This window comes from Elephas maximus, chromosome 19 (genome assembly GCF_024166365.1).
Source record: "Elephas maximus indicus isolate mEleMax1 chromosome 19, mEleMax1 primary haplotype, whole genome shotgun sequence".
Lineage (NCBI taxonomy): Eukaryota > Metazoa > Chordata > Mammalia > Proboscidea > Elephantidae > Elephas > Elephas maximus.
In genome coordinates, this window is record NC_064837.1 from 56718807 (window position 1) to 56739882 (window position 21076).

At 35.0% G+C, this 21076-nt stretch overlaps 1 protein-coding gene across 7 annotated transcripts in view; it reads left to right on the top strand.

The window, feature by feature from the left end:
* Positions 1 to 21076, top strand: part of HELZ (helicase with zinc finger) — a 191567-nt gene that overhangs the window by 78183 nt on the left and 92308 nt on the right. For 6 of the 7 annotated variants that reach the window (XM_049861270.1, XM_049861267.1, XM_049861271.1 and 3 more), the window contains 4 exons: positions 1741 to 2074; positions 4593 to 4723; positions 9771 to 9950; positions 10465 to 10569. In XM_049861270.1, coding sequence (XP_049717227.1) covers positions 1741 to 2074; positions 4593 to 4723; positions 9771 to 9950; positions 10465 to 10569 — 750 coding nt within the window. The remainder of the gene's footprint in view (positions 1 to 1740; positions 2075 to 4592; positions 4724 to 9770; positions 9951 to 10464; positions 10570 to 21076) is intronic. The other variant, XM_049861273.1, reaches the window with a different exon arrangement.

Below are 21076 nucleotides of genomic sequence, written 5' to 3' on the forward strand. Positions count from 1 at the left end.
TTTTTTTTCTGCGTGTATCTGTTCTTTTTTTTTTTTTAAAGCGTATGTTTTGTAAAGAAGCAGATGAACATAGATTATATGTAACCTAGGAAGTATATTATACTTTGGAGCCCTGGTGGTATAGTGGTTAAGAATTTGGCTGCTAACCTAAAGGTCGGCAGTTTGAATCCACCAGCTGCTCCTTGGAAACCTTATGGGGCAGTTCTACTCTGTCTTATGGGGTCACTATGAGTCGAAATCGACTTCAGAGCAATGAGTTTGGTTTGCTTTTTTGGTGTCATATACTTTATTTCACTTTTATTTTAAGACTACTTAATGCACATTCTGTCTTTAAAAGAGTTAAACATAACTAGATAACGTACAATCTGTATTAAAAAGAATTTCCATCCTGCTTCTCTTACTTGGATCTAGTGAAATAGGTATAGAATGAGAGAAATGCAATGTAATTTAAAAAGATTGCACTTAGTATATTAGGCAAATACTACTAGAATTCATTTGATTTTTTCTAACAAAATCACATTATTAAATATTAACTTTAGTATATGTATTTTTTTAGATCTTTTTGGAACCCTAAGTCTTCTGTTTTAAGTGTATTTTTAAATTACAACTGGGACTTATAAGCTGTTAAGACTTATTGCATGCACAAATTGCTATTCAGATGTGTTGTTTTCCTTATTTCTATAAAAATATTTCTCTGTGCTTGCATAAATAGCCTTATAGTTTTGGATTTTAAAGTATATAAATGGATATTTAAAATTTTAATATAGTATTTTAATTAGAGTATTTACTTTCCTAATATTGCAAGAAATTCATTAAAGAGATGTATGTGTTAAAAAATTCTTTTTTCTTTAAGGATTTATAAGACATTCTCTATATCATGTATATAAAAGAAGATCTGAAAACAATTGAGTAGTACCATTAAAAAGTAATCTTTTCCACAAACGGATATATAGATTTTAAAATGATTTTTTGTTCATTCAAATTTTTAAACTTTTAAAGAGAAAGGAGAAAATGTACTCATTGCTTGTCATCACCTTGTCTTGCCTTTTATAACACTGTTTCAAAATGGCAAAGAGAAGAGCTGTCAGTGTTTAAAGCTTTCTTTCACTTCCTGTTTCTCGACCACGTGGATTCACCCTTTGATGTGCGTGTTCTGTCTGATACTCTGAGTGAATGCTGCACCCACCGCTGTCTGATGAGATAGCCTTCAGGTCTCTTTCTGTAGTTCCTGCATGCGGTCTGCCTCAGTGTAGCCATGAACAAGCATTTATTCTGAATGTTATTCATTAACATTATTGAAAGTGAAATTTCATGGTTAAACTACTTGGAAAGCAGATTAACATAAGTCAAATATCCGATGCAGTGCATTTCCTGCTGGTTCCAGGAGATATTAAACTCTTAGTTGTCTCAGTGGTGTGATAAAACATTTTCAAATTAATAATATTTTATTAAAAAATTCACATTTAATTTCAAGTACTCAGAATTTTTTGAATGTGTGCATTCTTCAGCCTGACTAAGTATGCATCCTTAAGTAAATTTGTGGGAGTTCATTTTCTTAAAAAAAAAGGTATTGTCTCCAGCTTGGATTAAATACAAAAATCTAGTGCATAATTTGTAACTCGGTGGAGTGGAACTGATAGGAACTTTTAATTTTGTTGTGTTTATATTTTGTTTATTCTTCTAGTTTTTACATTTTCAATGTAAACTATTCAAAGTGTTTTTTTTTTATTTCTGATTTAGGTTCAACCTTAAAGTGCAATTGCAGATTCTAGCAAGCTTCATGCTCACTGGAGTTTCTGGAGGTGCAAAGTATGCTCAAAATGGACAACTTTTTGGCCGCTTTAAGCTTACTAAAACACTTTCTGAAGATACTTTGGCTGGACGACTGGTGATGACCAAAGTCAATGCTGTTTATTTATTACCAGTCCCTAAAGAGAAGTTAGTACAGACCCAGGGAACCAAAGAGAAGGTTTATGAAGCTACTATTGAAGAAAAAACAAAAGAATATATATTTTTAAGGCTATCCAGGGAATGCTGTGAAGAACTTAATCTCCGACCTGATTGTGACACACAGGTGCGTCTGGAAGGGCGGCAGTTCAAGTGTGGTTATCTGTGATCTCATTGTCAGCTGATGTTCTTCTGGTTTGGCTTGCCTTCTCCTGCCATAATAAGCATGTTTGACTTTGAAGTGTTACGCTGGTGGGTTGAGAATTGGACCTCTAGTAACTCGCAGAGAGGGTAGATTCTTTTTAATCTAAGTAACATCTAAAATGTTTCAGTTTTATATAAGATTTAGCTTTCTGATCAGAGTTTTAAGCAGAAGAACAGATGAAAAGAAGCTAAGCAGTCATCCTGTGATATCTCTCAGCTGCAGTCGTATTGCTCCTGTTCTCTTTGTCTTTATGGGTTTATAGATGAACTGTGTATTTAGTCTGCCACGTTGAACTGGAAGGCTAATCATTTTTCTTTTTTAAACGTAAAACATGGTGAATATTAATTCACGATAGATAGGTCATAGGGCTGGAAAGATTTTTTTATCATTGGAGAGATGATATTTCACAGGTGTTCTGTTGATATTCTCAAATCCGTTCTTCACAGGAATTGTGGGATTTGATAACCTCCATCTGGTAATTCAGAGCCCTGGTGGCACAGTAGTTAGCAGTTCAAATCCACCAGCTGCTCCTTGGAAACCCTATGGGGCAGTTCTACTCTGTCCTATAGGGTTGCTGTGAGTTGGAATCAACTCAACGACAACGGGTTTGATTTTGGTTTGTCTAGTAATTCACCTCTGCCTTGAGTATTTGAAAGTGCTTCTGCTTGTTTTTAACAGATTTATCGCATTCTTATAAATCTATTGAGTGAACTATTGAGTAACGCTGACTTTTGTTCTGCCACATTATACACTGTGAGTTTAGAGTCAGTTTATTTTAGTTAAAAATAAGTTGTAGAGCAGTATAATGACTAAATAATTTGTTGTATGTTCATACAATGAAATTCTACATAGCAATGAAAAAGAACAAACTACTGCTACGTGGAGCATCATGGATGAATCTCACAGATGTAATATTGAAGGAAAGAAACCAGACACAAAAAAGTACATATGACATGATTCCACTTATATGAAGTTCAAAAATAGAAAAAACTGATCTGTAATGAGAGGTCAGAGTAATGCTTCCCCTTGAGGATAGGTTTTGCCTGGGAGGGGGCATGAGGGAGCCTGCTGGGCTGGTGGAAATATTCTGTAACTTCTTGGTATAGGGCTGCCAGACTTACTAGCCAATAAAAGTACAGTTAAATTTGAATTTCAGATAAACAATGAATACTTTCTTTTTGAATAAGCATATTTAATACAAGTATGCATATACAGAAGTTGTTCATTGTTTATCTGAAATTAAAATTTATTGGAAATCATGTATTTTATCTGGCAACCCTACCTGTGTGGTGGTTACAGGTATGTCTACATGTATTACAGTTATATCCATATGTGAAGTATATCAAGCTATACACTTAAGATTGTACACTTTGCTGTATGAATGTTATACCTCAGTTAAACATAAAGCTACCTAAAAACAAAGCCAACAGAAAAGAAAAAAAAAAATCTTGTAACCACAGTAATAACAATAAAGTGATTACCATAGAATTTCTGCTATATTTTAACGTATCGTAGACAAGACGTCATGTTTCATTAAGAGGAATTTGATCTCTTAGAAAGCAAGAGAAAGTTTTTCACTCCTCTGACTTTTTACTTTGGAAAGCAGCTATGCTCACCACTGTACCATCAATGCTAACTTTTTACGTTAATAGAAACAATAGTCAACAGAAATAGTATCAGCAACTCTTAACAGATGTACATCCGGTGATATATTGCATAGGTCCAGTGAATTTGTGCTTTAAATTATTATCATTCACTTCCTTTTTTCAGCTCAGTATTGGCATCATATCTATTTATTAAATCCAGGTGTTGTAAGAGAGACATTTAATTTGCCCAGGAATAAAATATTTTGTAAAAATTATAAAGGGAATGTATATAAATGAATACCAAGTTTATATAAATACCAACTTATTTATTTAAGTGCTACGGCTGCTAACCAAAGGATCGGCAGTTAAATATTACTTGGAGTTCCAAGACTTTTTTAGCATATTACTTATTTCTTTTAAGATCCCACAGAGAACTTCATTTTGTTTGATGAATTGTTCTTTAGTAATTGAGGTTTCAGCCATAACCTTAACACTGTTTTCCAATGTTCTGTTAACTATGAAAAGTTATTTCAGTTTTAATATCAGAGATTAATTAATATACAAGTGCCTCAGTTTCTTTACTTGTAAAATGAGGATACTAACACACAAACACACACGTGCATCATTGGTAATATTAAATGAGTTAATCCATGTAAAGGGCTTATTACAGTACCTGGCACTAAATAAATAAAGCCAATATTAGCAATAATTACTATTGGAATATGATTACACTTTAAAAGAATCTCTAAACTCGTCCACCCTAAAAGGTTGTCTCCATAAAATAATTCTAGTGAACCGCATGTGTTAATGTTTTCTTCAATTCTTTATATTTTTTGTGTATGTGTGTATTTCAGGTTGAACTTCAGTTTCAATTAAATCGCTTACCCCTCTGTGAAATGCATTATGCACTAGACAGGATCAAGGACAATGGGGTTTTGTTTCCAGACATCACTATGAATCCCACTATACCTTGGAGTCCCAACAGGTATGAAAAGGAGATATCTCATTAAAGGAAATTGTGTCCGTGTTAGTTGAATACCTGCATCAAGTAACTCAAACATACTTTAAAAAATTATTTTTTTTGTTACTGTTATTGGGAATATATACAGCGAAATATATACCAAGTCAGCAGTTTCTACAATTCAGTGACATGGATTACATTCTTTGAGTTGTGGAACAATTCTCACCCTCCTCATCTGAGTTGTTCCTCCCCTATTAAAATAAACTCACTGCCCTCTCTGGTTCCTATCTAACAACTCAAGGATACTTTTATAAGAAAGTTTGCCTGTGTCTTCAAGAGGCATTTTATTAGTTAAGAAAGGAGAATATTAGAATAAAAGCATTTGAGGGTTCATCAACATCTGCTTTCTTTACTGTACCTCCGAGTGTAGACAAATGCTGTTGTTTTCTCAGTAGCCTTAATTGGACAGGATACCAAAAAATTGAGGAATATTTCTGAGTAGAAGTTGAATGGAAAAATTAGGGCCTTTCTAAAGTGATTCAAATAGTTAAAATATTTTTTGTAATTTAGCGAAATGGAGAAAGTATCATTGAAGGTATTGCCATACCTTTCAAGTTAATGAATACACTTTGAAGTTAATGGTTGTGTAAATATCGTTCTGCTTAAATTTTTCTTGGAACATCTTTGCACATAATTAAATGATAAGGAATTTCTGTTTTGTTTCAAGAAAGAAACAGTAGTAATAGCTCTATGACTACATCTTTATTTTCTTCTTTTTCACTGGGGTTTATCCCCTTGCCTTCTGTCCATCAACAACTCACTTCATTTTTTTCTTTTTTAAATCTCAGCGACTGTACACAGAAGTTTATTTACGCCTTTTGTCAATCCAGTCATAGTGGGTGACCCTATTCCATGACTAAAGGAGGCTCTGGTACCTTCAGTAGGTGGTTACCAGGGTAGCCCTGGTATTGACATCCAGCTATAGGACAAGGGAAGAATAAGCACAGAGAATCATTTGGGAAATGTAATGAGCCGGGCCTAGAAGTAATGAATATCACTTCCCTTCACATTCTACTTCTCCTGGTCCTAAAAATAGGACAAAACAAAATATGGCCTGTAACACAAAACCAGGTCATCTCTTGTTTTTAACTACCTAATCCCCTTTCTTCCTTTTACTGTTAAAATTGTCAGAAGGAATAGTCTGTATGTATTCCAGTATTTGTACTTACTCACTCTGCAATCTATTTTTCACTTTACCACTTTCTTGCAAGTCATCAGTGATCTAAGAATTGTAAAAATCCAGTAACATTGTCTCACTTCTTGCTTGAGTCAGCTTCTCTGCATCTTTTCCTTTCTTTGTATTCTTCCACCCAGTGCTTAATGCAGCTATTCCACAAGGTTGCAGCTGGTCTTCCATCTTCCTGTGTCGCTCTTCTCTGATCCAAACCACGTGTTCTTCTTGAGTTACTTTTATAAAATAATCATGTCATTTCCCTGTTGACAGATCTCTGAGGGCTTCTCCTGGATATGTGGATCAAGTCTGGACAGCCTAATAAAAAGCTCTGATACATGACCACATTGATACTGCTTTCTAACAATGTCTTTTCAGATTTCCTTCATTGTTTTCTATTTGGTGCCCCCTTTCTTCCTCTTAAATCCACATGCTCTAGTCATATTAAATTATCTTGAAATTTGTTTAATTTGCTCTATGCATTTTTTTTTTGTCTCCATATCTTAAAGTGGTTTTCTCTCTCTGAAGTAACCTTCGCTCAATATTAATTTATTAAAGATCCACCTGTCCTTTAAGATTTAGTTCACCTCAAGCGTTCTCACCTTCAAGTAGATGAACCTCACCCTTCCTTGAGCCTACCATGCGCTAGTTACGAACTTTTAAGCATAGTTTCTCTAAGATTTTTGTCAGTTGCGTACATTTCTGCTATACTCACTGAACTCTGAGCTTTTTAAAGGAAGAGACCATGTCTTACATATTTTTGAATCTCCAGCAGGACCTGGTGCATATTAATATTTGACAGATTTATTAATAAGAATTTCAAGTTTAAAGAAGAAAATTCGGGTTTCACATGTGAGGCCATACCAGTAAAATTTTAGGAGTTTACTTGATAAGTGCACTTCTGAGAATTATATTGTATATAATTAGTATGGAGCCCTGGTGGTGTAGTAGTTAAGATCTTGGCTGCTAATTGATTTGACAGCAATTTTTTCTTTTTCTTAGTAATTAATGTAGTGAACTACTGCTGACTGCAAGTATTAACTGTGAAAGTCACTGTAAAAAATGTCAAGTAGCTGAAAGCTTTCAACCCAGTAAAAAAAAACCCTGTGGTACTGTAATTTAAATAATTATTAAAAGATATCTGGGTTTCGGAGCATTCTGAGAAGCCATTAGCCATTTTAAATCTTTTCTGGAACAAGGTGGAATGCAGATAAATAAATGAAATTGAGAAATTGTTCTTGAGCATGCAATCTACAAATTAATTGTAGCAAAGAATTAGGCCGGGCAGCAGGGGGAAAGACTTTCAGTTAACTTGGTTCAGGAGAGAAAATTATTTTATTCAGAATGAACTTAAAGAGACTTAATTTTATATTGTTTTAAAGTGTGGAAATCAGAGATGACTCTTACCAGCATGTATACTATAAATCTCCTTTCCTTCATTAAGCAGGTGGTATAATAAGTGAATACAATATGTTTTACTCATTGACTTTCTGTAAATGTTTTTATTCATGGCTAGAAACTGCAGAGACAACTGACATCAATAAAGTTTCTGATCTGCTCTGGAGCAGTTATTTACACTGACAATAATTGATAAGCAAAATGAACTATATAAATAAAATAAACATTGACATATTTTAGCACTGTACCTGTGAATCTGCCATTAATCTCTTAGATTTATGCTTGTGTATATATTTTTTTTTATATAATCTAATATCCATCTCATTGCTTGCCTCTTTGAGACCCCAAATTTTGAAGATGAGGTTTTTTTTTAAATAAACTTTTAACTTTTTACTAGCCAAGTACACAAGTTTCAATTTTCTGCAACATCAGAAAATATTGTAGTAATAGAAGCCAATATTAATCGAGCACTTATTGCTCAAATGCTTTCCTGAAGAGTTTTACGTGTATTTTCTCATTTGATCTTTAAAATAATCATCTGATGGAAGGAACATTATGTCCATGTATAGAACCTTTATGATTAGATATCATAGTATCCTAGTGGTCAGATATGCATGGAAGGAACAGTTTACTCAGCGAATTGTGGCTTAAACAAGTAGAGATTTAAGGCTGGTGCAGGGCTCAGTAGTGCCATCAAGGCCCAAAAGATCTCCCTTACCTCTCTGCCATCTAGAACATGTCAGCTTTCTTCTTGATGTCTGTTTGCCTCATGGTTGATAAGATGGCTGCTGCAGGATTGTTTACCACAAGCTCATTCTAGTCAGGTGAAGGAGGAAGGTGAAGGAGCAAGAAGTGCTTTTTCTTTTGGTGAGGCTTTGTTTCTGTTTTATTGGGTAGGAAAGCCTATTTCATTGACCAAAATTGAGTCTCCAGCTGAGGAGGCTGGGAAATTGAGTATTTTAGCATCCTTAGTCTCTATAGTCATTAACTCAGTGGCAGACCACCACCACCACCACCACAACAGCCTCTGTAGTAGAAGAAGACAAAGGAAAAGGGTGCTGTGGGTGATTTTGGGGTAACCATTCCACAGTCTGTGCCACATTATTACATCTGGACTTAGGTGTGTACTTGGAGATCATGTAAAGCAATTTCCTCATTTACAGAAGAGAATATTGCCAGTTAGTGGCAGAGTTATGAGTAAATAAGCCTATAAGAGCTGAGGGATTGTGTGGCGTAAAATGTTTGAGCTTTAGTGAACACGTCCAGGAAATCTTTTATCACTGCTCAGGGTCTTTTTTTTTTTTTTAAACTGACTTTAAAATTTTTAGATTTCAGAAAAATTAGTGGAGTGTTTATATAGTCAACATTTGTTGTCTAAGGTTTTATATTTTTAGGAGAATTTTGTTTGACATCTATCGTAATATCCCTAGTTATATGTATTTTTTTTAATTGAAAATGTTAAGTAGATTTTCTCTAAGTAACTGGCTTCTAATTTAAGTGGGGTATAGTCTCCCAGAGAGGGAATTTTCCTGTCTAAGCTGCATCCATCTATTTCAGGTTTATTTTGCAGGGAATTTGATCACAAATTTTCAAGGAGTCTCTTCATACATCCTTCTTATTTTGGTTCACATCCCTATCATTTTTACCATAGTTATTGTGATATTCTTTATTTTAACTGTAGTTGTGAGAAAGATGCTGTTGATTCTCCACTTGGTTTGATCCCTTTCAGCATCTGCTGTCCATTTAAGTCTTCGAAACTTAGCCAAGTCATAGTAGGAACACAAGTAACATAGATCTTGTTACAGCAGCCATTTGTGCAACTATGACAGGTGTTCTCTACCCTGACCAAAAAAAAGTGTTATTTGTGTATACATATGTGTGTGTGAAAATACTAAGAAATAACTCATATTCTATGGCTTTTTTGGTACCTTCTTTAAAAACTATATTCTAAATTAAGTTCTTGGTAAAAAAAAGTTTGATATCTCTTAGACTAGGGACAGAGATTTTTTTATTTTCTCCTTTTTTTAAATTTGACTAAGATCTTTCAGTGGATTAGATTTTGAAATTCATTTATCTTCTCTTTTGCATTTTATTTGATATGCAAAGAAACTACTACTTCATTATTACCAACAAAAAAGTTTTCTAAATTCTTGAGACATTGCCATTACTATTTATAGACTTGTAAGCAGCCAAGCTAGAAGTGATTTTTTTACTTAACAAAGACTTTGTGCATTTGGAATAGGACAAGATATAACTTTAGTTTTGATCTACATAGTAAGATACCCTACACATTCTCTGTTGGTTAATTTTCTAAAAAAATTTTAAATAAGTATCAGTCCTTACAGAGGGCTGTGTTATTTCAGTAGTTCTAATTATTCAGTGAAATTCAGGATACCTGTATGTCATGTACTGTTTAACCTAATTTTTAAAATTTTTCTACAGACAGTGGGATGAGCAGTTGGATCCTCGACTAAATGCAAAACAAAAAGAGGCTGTTCTGGCTATTACAACTCCGCTTTCTATACAGCTGCCACCTGTTCTTATCATCGGACCCTATGGGACAGGCAAAACGTTCACTCTAGCTCAGGCTGTGAAGCACATACTCCAGCAACAGGAGACTAGGTGAGATGGTGGTAATGTGTTCATGTTTAATTAGCAGGGCACTACCTCTGTTCTTGTTTTAGGTACAAAACTAGGGCTTGCAAGACAGTTTTCATCCAGCTCTTAAAAATTAAAGCAAAAAAAAGAACCAAAACCAGAAAACCCAAAGCACTAAAATTTGAATTCTTTTAAAACATAGTTTTAAAAAATTGTCAGTTGTAAAGAAAGACAGTATTTAAATAGCCATTAAAACTCCAAGTTGGCTAAGGAATTGGGATATATGTTAGAGCTAACAGAGTTGGGTGTTTTTTTAAAGAAAAATTTTGTATAGTAGAATTAAAAGTAATTTTGGGGAATTTACTTCCTTTATAGTTTAAAGAGTTAGTAGTTTTTTAAACGTATCATATGTTAGAGACTGTTGAGTTGGCTGAGGGAAATGTATAGTATTAAGATGGCCGCTGCTTTTTTTTTGGTATTATACTGCTTGAATAGTTTTGTGTTTTATCATTCTTTTTATTTGCACCATTTATTTCAGCAGGATTCTCATTTGCACCCATTCTAATAGTGCTGCTGACCTCTACATAAAGGATTATTTACATCCATATGTAGAAGCAGGCAATCCCCAGGCAAGACCTCTCAGGTATTTTTTAAGGCTTATTATGTATTTATATCATACTTTATTATTCTTAAGAAAAGGTGTCTGTAAAGATTTTAGTAACTTTGGGAATACCAAATTCTTAAATTTTACATTGACATATGAAGGTTATGCCTATTGAAGAAACCATTTAAATTAAGGAAAAAAAAAAAAACCTTTGACCAACCATTTTTTAAACATTAAAGAGAAAGACATCCTTTTTTAAGTTTTGTATGTAAAAAATGTTGTTACAATCTGATCGGATTTTGATATGTATTTCTAAAAGGTACTGTGGTAAATAATATAAATATTAAAATCAAATTTAATATAATTAAAAATATAGCACATTTAGTGTGGCAGAGTGATCATGCAGTGACAGTTATTTATGGAAGTAAAATTTTGTGAGCATGCATTTAATTTCATAGAAGCTATACATTAGAGAAGCATAAAATGTTGAAGTGTTTTCTGCAACAAATGGTAGTGACTAATAGTTAGCTTTTTGCTACCATTTAGGAGACAAAGTGTCAAAGAAAATTTTAGGTTGATATAGAAAGGTTTTCTGAGTGAAACGTACTTAAATACAGGGTTTTGGAGGAATAAAAGTCCTTTTCTTCAGAAAACAATAAAGAATCATTAAACGGTTATTATACCATTTGCTTTCATTGTTATAAGAATTAATGTTTGGTTTTGCCATTTTACAAACTAATAATGTCATGCCCTATGTTGTTTGAATACAATTATTTACAAATTAACTTCTAACCACACCTTTGAATCATAGTTCACTAACTTTTTATTTCTAGTTTAGCCCAGGTATAGGAAAATAAGATATACTATTTAGTTCTTTAATAAACCATAGTCAAAGCCATTTGAATGATTTTAGAGTCACATAAAAAGAATAAAAGAGAAAAAAAGTGTTATGGCCTGTTAACACAGGTTTTTCTGATATACTTTGGTTTCATTCTAGAAGGTAAATAAAAGCAGAAATAATTAGATAGACCAGTTGTATTTGTAAGAAAAGAACACATAGGGCACAATCACTATCAATGAGAATGTAGTATTTATCAGTGGATAAATTTATTAATAGCTAACTAGTTTACATTAGATTCTAATCTTTTTTAGCTCATAAGTGAAAACTGGGTAGGTAACATTTTTGCTATGAGTGTTACTTTAATGGAGATAAATTGTTTTGTTTTTCTTGTTGGGAGAGAGGGAGAAAGTTATGCGTGTGTGTGACATAGAAAACCTGAAAATCTCAATTATCATGGTGCATTTGGTGTGGAAACAATGGATTGGAAGCCCCTCAGTCTTGATTGTCTTAGCCTAGGTCATTTGACATTTGGGGCAACAGAGCTGTTGCTGATAAACCTTAAAATCCATCATTTGGCTCAGTTATTTTAGCTTTTCCCATGTAAAATTTGGAGGTTCTAATCCCAGTGTATAGTACATGTAAGCATGTAGAATAAGAAGTCATGTCCCACTATGGTATATGTGTAGTTGTAGTGACCCAAATACAGAAACTTGCCCTTTAGCAGAAAATCTCAGCTCTCTGCAAGCCTCAAGAATGACTCAGTCCAAAATGGAAAAATATTTAAATATATTCAAATACAAGTTTCATGCTGTTTCATTTAGTAAAACCTGTAAAACCCATTGCCGTCAAGTTGATTCCAACTCTGTAATAAAAGGAGTAAAATAATAAAAGCCTGACTTCCCCAAATACATTCTTTATGCTGCCTTACATTTTCATCTTATCGATGAAGATCAAAGACTTCAGTATTGACTACACTTCAACATAAAACAAAAATTCTCACAACTGGACCAATAAGCAACATCATGATAAATGGAGAAAAGATTGAAGTTGTCAAAGATTTCATTTTACTTGGATCCACAATCAACGCCCATAGAAGCAGAAGTCAAGAAATCAAACATTGTTTTGCAGTGGACAGATATGCTGCAGGAGACCTCTTTGAAGTGTTAAAAAGCAAAAATGTCACTTTGAGGACTAAGGTGACCCAAGCCATGGTGTTTTCAGTGGGCTCGTATGCACACAAAAGCTGGACAATGAATAAGGAAGACCAGAGAAGAATTGATGCCTTTAAGTTATGGTGTTGGTGAAGAATAGTGAATATGCCATGGATTACCCAAAGAACAAACAAATCTGTTTTGGAAGAAGTACAGCCAGAGTGTTCATCAGAAGTGAGGATGGCAAGACCTCATCTCACTACTTTGGACATGTTATCAGGAGGGACCAGTCCCTGGAGAAAGACATCATGCTTGGTAAAGCAGAGGATCAGCGGAAAAGAGGAAGACCCCCAAGGAAATGGATTGACACAGTGGTTGTACCAGTGGGCTTAAACATAGCAATGATCGTGAAGATGGGGCAAAACCGGGCAGCATTTTATTCTGTTTTACATAAGGTCACTATGAGTTGGAAGCCGCTCAGCGGCACCTAACAACAATAGCAACAACATTTTCATGATAGTGTTAACTTGCAAATCTATTTCCTAGAGGATTAATGTACTGGATTTTTAGGATTTATTAGCATCATCTTTTATTGTTACATTGCTGTTGTTTAACTCAATTACGTACAACGTGATTACAAAAGCCAATGGACAACAAACGTGAGAGGTATGGGAGATGGAAGAGAGAAAATTAGAATCACTGCATGCTCTGGGGAGATCAGCTTTATCTGAATTGTCCCCGAATGCAGGGGAAAGAACACAAGAGGCCACTAAGTGTCCAGATGTGACATGAGCAATTAAGTGAAGGTTCTTTTAAAATTAGAGAACCCAAAGCATTGTAATTTTAAGCAGCCATCTAAAACTGAGAGGTTAAATTCAGAGAGGAGGATGTCTCTCAGACAGAGATATGGTGTCTCTAGGGAGTAAGGCTGATGAAGAGTTTGCTTTCTTCATAGTTGTGAATGTAGTTGTTGTTGTTAGGTGCCGTCGAGTCGACTCCGACTCATAGTGACCCTGTGCACAACGGAATGAAAAGCTGCCCGGTCCTGTGCCATCCTTATAATCGTTGTTATGCTTGAGCCCATTGTTGCAGCCACTATGTCAGTCCACCTTGTTGAGGGTCTTCCTTTTTTCTGCTGACCCTGTGTTTTGGCAAGCATGATGTCCTTCACCAGAGACTGACCCCTCCTGTAGTTGTAGACAGTAAATAGTAAAGATATATGCTTAAATTTACACACTTACGGTTAATATTTATAAAATTATATTAGTTGCCAGGAGTGGAACTTAAAATATCTGGAGATGGAGGTTTTAGAAACTGTTGTAGTTTGCACTTTTTTTGTTAGAATTACATTTCTAAAAGAAATAGAGGGGAAACACTCTTTGTATCTGTGTGAGGTCCTGAAGCGCAACATCTGGTTCTGGCAAAGTTATCACTTAGTAGATAGAGTTCATCTATGGAGAAAAGCTTGCATGTACTTCATGTGAGTGTTTGGTGCACTTTGGAGATGTTTCTGGGAAAATTGAAGGCATTTATTGTTTCATACAGATTTTTGAAACAGATTTTTCTTCTGGGTTCAGATCTTTCTGATTCTGTAGCATCTTAAGTAATAGCATTTGAGGGGATTATTTATTGCATGTGAATTTAATACATGAATAAAATTTCAGTGACTTAAAACTCCATATTACCAGACTACCTCTCGTTTTAAGGATCATTATAATTCATGTTAGATACATGAGTTGGTTTATTTCTAGAAAATATGTAAATCACTTAATTGGTGTCGTGTTTTATGCTATGAGCTTGAAAGTATCACTTGTCACTATCGATTCTCCGATTTTGAAAAATGTTTTTGGAAGTGTTATAAATAACCCTCTTATAGATAGTGTCTACCTTAAATGTTGCAAAAATTGAAAGTACAGAGAAAATATTTAAACGTTATACTTAAATGTTTTTTTAGTCAGCACTAGAATATTATACCTTTAAGAAAATGGGCCCAGTGATCAAACTTTGTATTTTTATTAGGTTCAACCTGAGGTGACTTTCCAAGATAATTATGAAAAAGTCAATAGTTAGAAACCAATTATTATTCTTTTCCTATCAGAAAGAAGGGTTGCTTGGAGTTAAATTTGATGAACAATTTGTAAAAATACAAAGTTTTACAATGAAATGTTCTTTGCAGGAAATATGGAAACCTCAGAAAAGCACAAAGAAGAAAATAAAATTCAGCTATAATTTCACCAGCCGTACACTAACATCTTGTCATTTAATTTCTAGTCATTCATATCCTTAAGTACCCATACTTAGAGTTGATATGAAATGGAATCATGGCATATAATTTTTTAAATGTGGTCTTTCATGTATTTAAAAGTAAATTCAGTTTGATGATCAGATTAAACATTTTAAAATTAAAAACAAACATTTCGTTTAAAATTTTTCCATCTTTTGAAAGTGTTTCTGGCTATTTTTACCAAGTTTACAGTCTTTTCTAGATCATGGTAATGTTTTTTAAATACAATACTTTCCCCTACTAGTATATATCTTTAGAGAGTCTTATTAAACAATGCCTTATTTAGTTTTTTGCTGTGTTTAAAAAAGAAACTAAAAACCTGTTTTAAGTGTTTCATGGAGGGTTAGAACAGATTTTTTAAGATTATGAGATTAGTTTTTGTACATGTTACATTTGAGCTGCCTTTGAAACATCCTAGAGGAGACAGATGTCAAGTAAATAGTTGGGTATGCATCCTGCAGCTCCAAGGACAGAAAAATGTGTGAATCGTTGGGGTGCGTTGATCGCATAGATAAGATTGCCAGGGGAGAGCATAGAGCTTGATGCGAGGAAAGAGATGAAGACTGAGCTCTGACCCTAGCGGTTAAAGTGCTTGGCTGCTAACCGAAAAGTCTGTGGTTTGAACCTGCTGGCGGCTCCATGAGAGAAAGATGTGGCAGTTTGCTTCTGTAAAGATTACAGCCTTAGAAACCCTATGGGGCAGTTCTACTCTGTCCTGTAGCGTTGCTTTGAGTTAGAATCAACTTGATAGCAATGGGTTTGGTTTTTGGTTTGAAACCTAGAGAGGCAGCAGGAAGGCAGGAAGGATTGAGTCATGGAAGCTGAAGGAAGAGAGAATGCCAGGGAGGGAGCAACCACAGAGCTGGATCCTGCTAATAAGTAATTTGACTGGAAATTGGCCACATGATTTAGTGGTATGGAAGTTATTGATAGGGTGGAGACCCTTGATTAGGTGGAGTGTAAGCCATGTTCAGTGATTAGAGGAGTGAGTAGGAGAGTAAGAAACAGAAATGGCAGTATGGGTAACACTTCTGAGAGGTTGGTTGTGAAGAAAAACCAAACCCGTTGCTGTTGAGTTGATTCTAACTCATAAGGGAGGGGAGATATTGAGCAGTAATTAGAAGAATATGAGCAATTAAGTGAAGGTTCTTTTAAAATTAGAGAACCCAAAGCATTGTAATTTTAAGCAGCCATCTAAAAGTGAGAGGTTAAATTCAGAGAGGAGGAAAAGGATTATACTAGGTTCGTGAGAAGGCAGGAAGCCCAGGGAAGGAATCAGCCTTAGGTACGAGGCAACAGTTTCTCAATTCTAACAGGCTCAGGAGGAGGGTCAGATAAGGGCACATGTGGGATTGTACAGTTGCTATTGGAGAGGTGATGAAGTTTTTATTTAAAGTTTTTTCATTTATTAATTAGGAAGAACAGGGACTTGCCAGCACTGTGGGAAATTATTTCCCTATACCCCAAGACTTCCTGAAACCAAGTAATAGACCTAAGACTAGGAAGGGCCAGAGAGCAGATGGGACAGGGATGATACTGTTAGAGGCCTAAAGAACTAGAGAGACAAGAGGAATATTTATTTTAAAAAAAGCTTACACAGTGAAGTAGATCTCCTCCCTATAAAAAACCTTTTGTTTAAAAAAAAAAAATGACTTTTAGCTTTCTGTATTGTTCTGTGTTGCCCTGTGTAACCTGGTGAAATAGAAAATGCCGTTTTTAATGTTATTTGATGCAGCTGCCATACTACCTAAGAGTATAGTGAAGCAGCATGAGATCCACTTTTGTCCAACTGTCTTACTCTTATGTAATTCCAATTAATAGGTTTTAAACGAATGACTGAGTTTGGATTTTAATATATATGTAAAGGAATTCAATATTGTCAGATAGCTGGAGCCGTTCAGTCATTGCATGTGAGTTTTAAAATATAGCAATGTTAAATTTTATGGTAATAGTTAAGCCTTTTCTTGGATTTTAGGAAAGGAGAGCATCTTTGTTAGAAAATGGTTTTGAGAATCAGACAGAATATTTTGAACTCAATTTTAGAAATAATCTAAAAATAGATTGTACAGTTTGTGTCCAATACTAGAAATGTAATTAAAGTAATAATAGTGAGAACTCATTAAGTGTTATTTTATGCCCAACACTTATTTTTCTACATGTGAGGATGAATATAAAGGAAATATAAGACACAGTAGGCATTGAACGAATGTTGAGTGATAGACTTGGTTATTCTATTCAGAAAGTTTATGGTAAGGTAACTGCAAAGCTTGTGACAATGACTATGAGTGTACTAGACGTTCAGTGACAGGAAGAGAATGCCAATGCCTGTAGACCTGGAGTAAGCTTTGCAGAAGAGCTTGAGCCTCAACTGGGTTGTGAAGAATGATAAACCAATGGGAAGAAGGAAGAGCTTTCCAGGCAGGGGAGTAGCTTAAACTAGGTTTGAGTTGTAGTTAAAAAATAAAGAATTCTACTCTATTAGAAACATTTGTATATCTAAGTTTACTGACAGGCTTAAAAAGTACAAATATTGGCCTTTTTTTAATTCATAATGATTCAGTTAGCATTCTTTTTAATTAGTATTTATATTGATTTAAAAATCACACACACACAGTTTTGTAAAAGGTCACATTGTCCTTTAAGGTGGATAGCAAAAAAAATCTGTGTCGTCTCACATCCTCACTCCTCTCCAACCATGATTGCCAAAAGCAAACGCTTCCAACTCTCTTAGCAGTTTCTTGTGATGTTTACTTCCATTTTTCTAAATAATGCGTATAAAGTGCTGTCTCATCATTTTTTGGATATCTGTGAACTTTCTATTATAAATTATTTTCTATTGACAAATAATACGGCTATTTCATGTACATTTTTTTTTCCTTTTGGTATTAATAATACTAGGCTTTTTTTTTTTCTTTTTTCTCGTTTCATTTTCTTTGTTCTTTCTTGTCCTGAGACTTCTCTTTGCCATCATCTTGGGAATTTCTTTGTCTTTTCTCCAGTGTTAGATCCTGTCTCCTGATCTTAGTTCTTCATCTTTCTTGATTTTCTACCTTGTTTTGACGGTGCACATCTTCCATTTAGTGTTTCCAAACTTCCTGAGAAAGGGTGCATCTGAGGTAATATTTTTGAGCTCTTGAGTGTCTGAAAATCTGTTTATTCTCACATCAGATTTGATGGGCAGTTTAGCTGGGGGTGGGGTAGAGCTGGAATTCTAGTTTGAAAATGCTGGCTCATAAATGTGTAGTTTTTCTCAATATTTGCTTACCAGTAAATTGGGTACTTAGGCAGGTAGGTTTTCATTGGCTAATGCTCTTCAGAAGTAGACTGTCAGGTCCTACTTCCTTCATTATACCAAAAGAATTAGTCGATGTTCAACCATTTCAAGAGGTAGCATATGATCAGGAACCAATGGTACTGAAAGAAGAAGTCCAAGCTGCTCTGAAGGCATTGGCAAAAAACAAGGCTCCAGGAATTGATGGAATATCAATTGAGATGTTTCAGCAAACGGATGCAGCACTGGAGGTGCTAACTTGTCTATGCCAAGAAATATGGAAGACAGCTTCTTGGCCAACTGACTGGAAGAGATCCATATTTATGCCTATTCCCAAGAAAGGTGATCCAACGGAATGTGGAAATTATAGAACAATATCATTAATATCATACGCAAGCAAAATTTTGCTGAAGATTATTCAAAAATGGCTGCAGCAGTATATCGACAGGGAACTGCCAGAAATTCAGGCTGGTTTCAGAAGAGGACATGGAACCAGGGATATCATTACTGATGTCAGATGGATCCTGGCTGAAAGCAGAGAATACCAGAAGGATGTTTACCTGTGTTTTATTGACTATGCAAAGGCATTTGACTGTGTGGATCATAACAAATTATGGATAATGTCGAGAAGAATGGGAATTCCAGAACACTTAATTGTGCTCATGAGGAACCTTTACGTAGATCAAGAGGCAGTTGTTCGGACAGAACAAGGGGGTACTGATTGGCTTAAAGTCAGGAAAGGTGCATGTCAGGGTTGTATCCTTTCATCATATCTATTCAATCTGTATGCCGAACAAATAATCCGAGAAGCTGGACTATATGAAGAAGAAGAGGGCATCAGGATTGGAGGAAGACTCATTAACACCCTGCGTTATGCAGATGACACGACCTTGCTTGCTTAAAGTGAAAAAGACTTGAAGCACTTACTAATGAAGATCAAAGACCACAACCTTCAGTAGGGACTACACGTCAACATAAAACAAAAATCCTCACAACTAGACCAATGAGCAACATCATGATAAACAGAGAAAAGATTGAAGTTGTCAAGGATTTCATTTTACCTGGATCCACAGTCAACAACCATGGAAGCAGCAGTCCAGAAATCAAGTGACACATTGCATTGGGTAAAGCTGCTGCAAAGGACCTCTTTAAAGTGTTGAAAAGCAAAGATGCCACCTTGAAGACTAAGGTATGCCTGACCCAATCCATGGTATTTTCAGTCACATCATACACATGTGAAAGCTGGACAATGAATAAGGAAGACTGAAGAATTGATGCCTTTGAATTGTGGTGTTGGCGAAGAATATTGAATATACTGTGGACTGACAAAAGAACAAACATGTCTGTCTTGAGAGAAGTACAACCAGAATGCTCCTTAGAAGCAAGGATGGCGAGACTGCGTCTTACATACTTTGGACATGTTGTCAGAAGGGATCAGTCCCTGGAGAAGGACATCATGCTTGGCAAAGCACAGGGTCAGCAGAAAAGAGGAAGACCCTCAATGAGGTGGATTGACACAGTGGCTGCAACAATGAGCTCAAGCATAACAATGATTGTAATGATGGCGCAGGACCGGGCAGTGTTCCGTTCTGTTGTGCATAGGGTCATTATGAGTTGGAACTGACTAGATGGCACCTAACGACAACAGGCAGATAGGCCATAATCAGTAGTCAGTAGGATCTATTTCATGATTAATTTCTGTGCATCTTTATGAGCCAGTACTTACTTTTTGAAGAAATTTTTTGTACATGGTATTGTACATAGTATTCTGCCAAGTTTAGGTTATCTACATTGTGTAAATTTTCCTCCACATCAAATATCACTTTTAAGCATGGTCTTGAATTGGATGGAAAAATGAACTCAGTTTTAGTTTGGTTTGAAAACTTTTTTTTTTTTAATATCATTTTCAGTAAAAAGCTATTACCAAAATCAAACTTTTTTTTTCTTATTTAAGTAATAAGCATTTAAAGTTAACTACTGTTACAAATCTGTAAGATATAATTTTACTGTTATGATGGAATTCGCATGTCTAAGAAAACAGAAATGAACATTAAATTAATAATTGTATCAGAGAGTCAAAACAATTACTTCTTTAAGAGCATTTCTACTTTGCTTCCAAAAATAATTTAAGGTAGCTCTAGTAAAGGGTACAGAGGCAGGAAGATTGAGAATCACTAATACAAGAGTAAGAAGATAAGACCTAGTAACAAATAGTGGCTCATTGAGAAAAGACAATTGTTAAAGAAACTGTAGGCTGACTTAAAAAAAAAAAAAAAAACCCATTGCCATCGAGTCGATTCCAACTCATAGTGACCCTATAGGACAGAGTAGAACTGCCTCCTAGGGTTTCCAAGGAGCGCCTGGTGGAATTGAACTGCCGACCTTTTTGTTAGCAGCCATTGCTTTTAACCGCTGTGCCACCAGGGTTTCCTTAGGCCGACTGAAGGTACTGTCATTGAGTGCCAGATTTTGTTGTAACCTTTTTTGGAAGCTAAATAAAAAAATATCCTCTTGTTCCATGTGAAGGCTTATTAAAAAAACGCTTCCCACAATATATGGTTTTGGATAGGGTAGACAACAGGTTTTTTTTTTTTTTTTTTTTAATTTTACCTAATTGTTTTGATTCCTTGTGTTCATGTCATGATTACCTTTCTATGTTTGTGTAATGTATTTTGAATGTTCACTCATGTTAGGAGATACTGGTTTTAGGTTCAGGTTTGCTATGGGTGAAAGGAATTGGGGAACTTAAATTTTTTGGGTGCCAGGCCTTGTGGTGCATGCTGGTTGTATATTATCTCATTTGGTATTCCCAAACCCCTGAGAGATGTAATTATTATACTCATTTTGAAGATAAGACAAATGACCGTTAGAGAGGGTAAGAACACAGGTTTGAATGCTGGCCATAAATAAGCCCTTTGGACTTCAGTATTTTCATACAAAAAAAGGGAACGATAGTGATGTCAATAACAGCAAGCTGGTAACTTGTGAATTTCACCCAA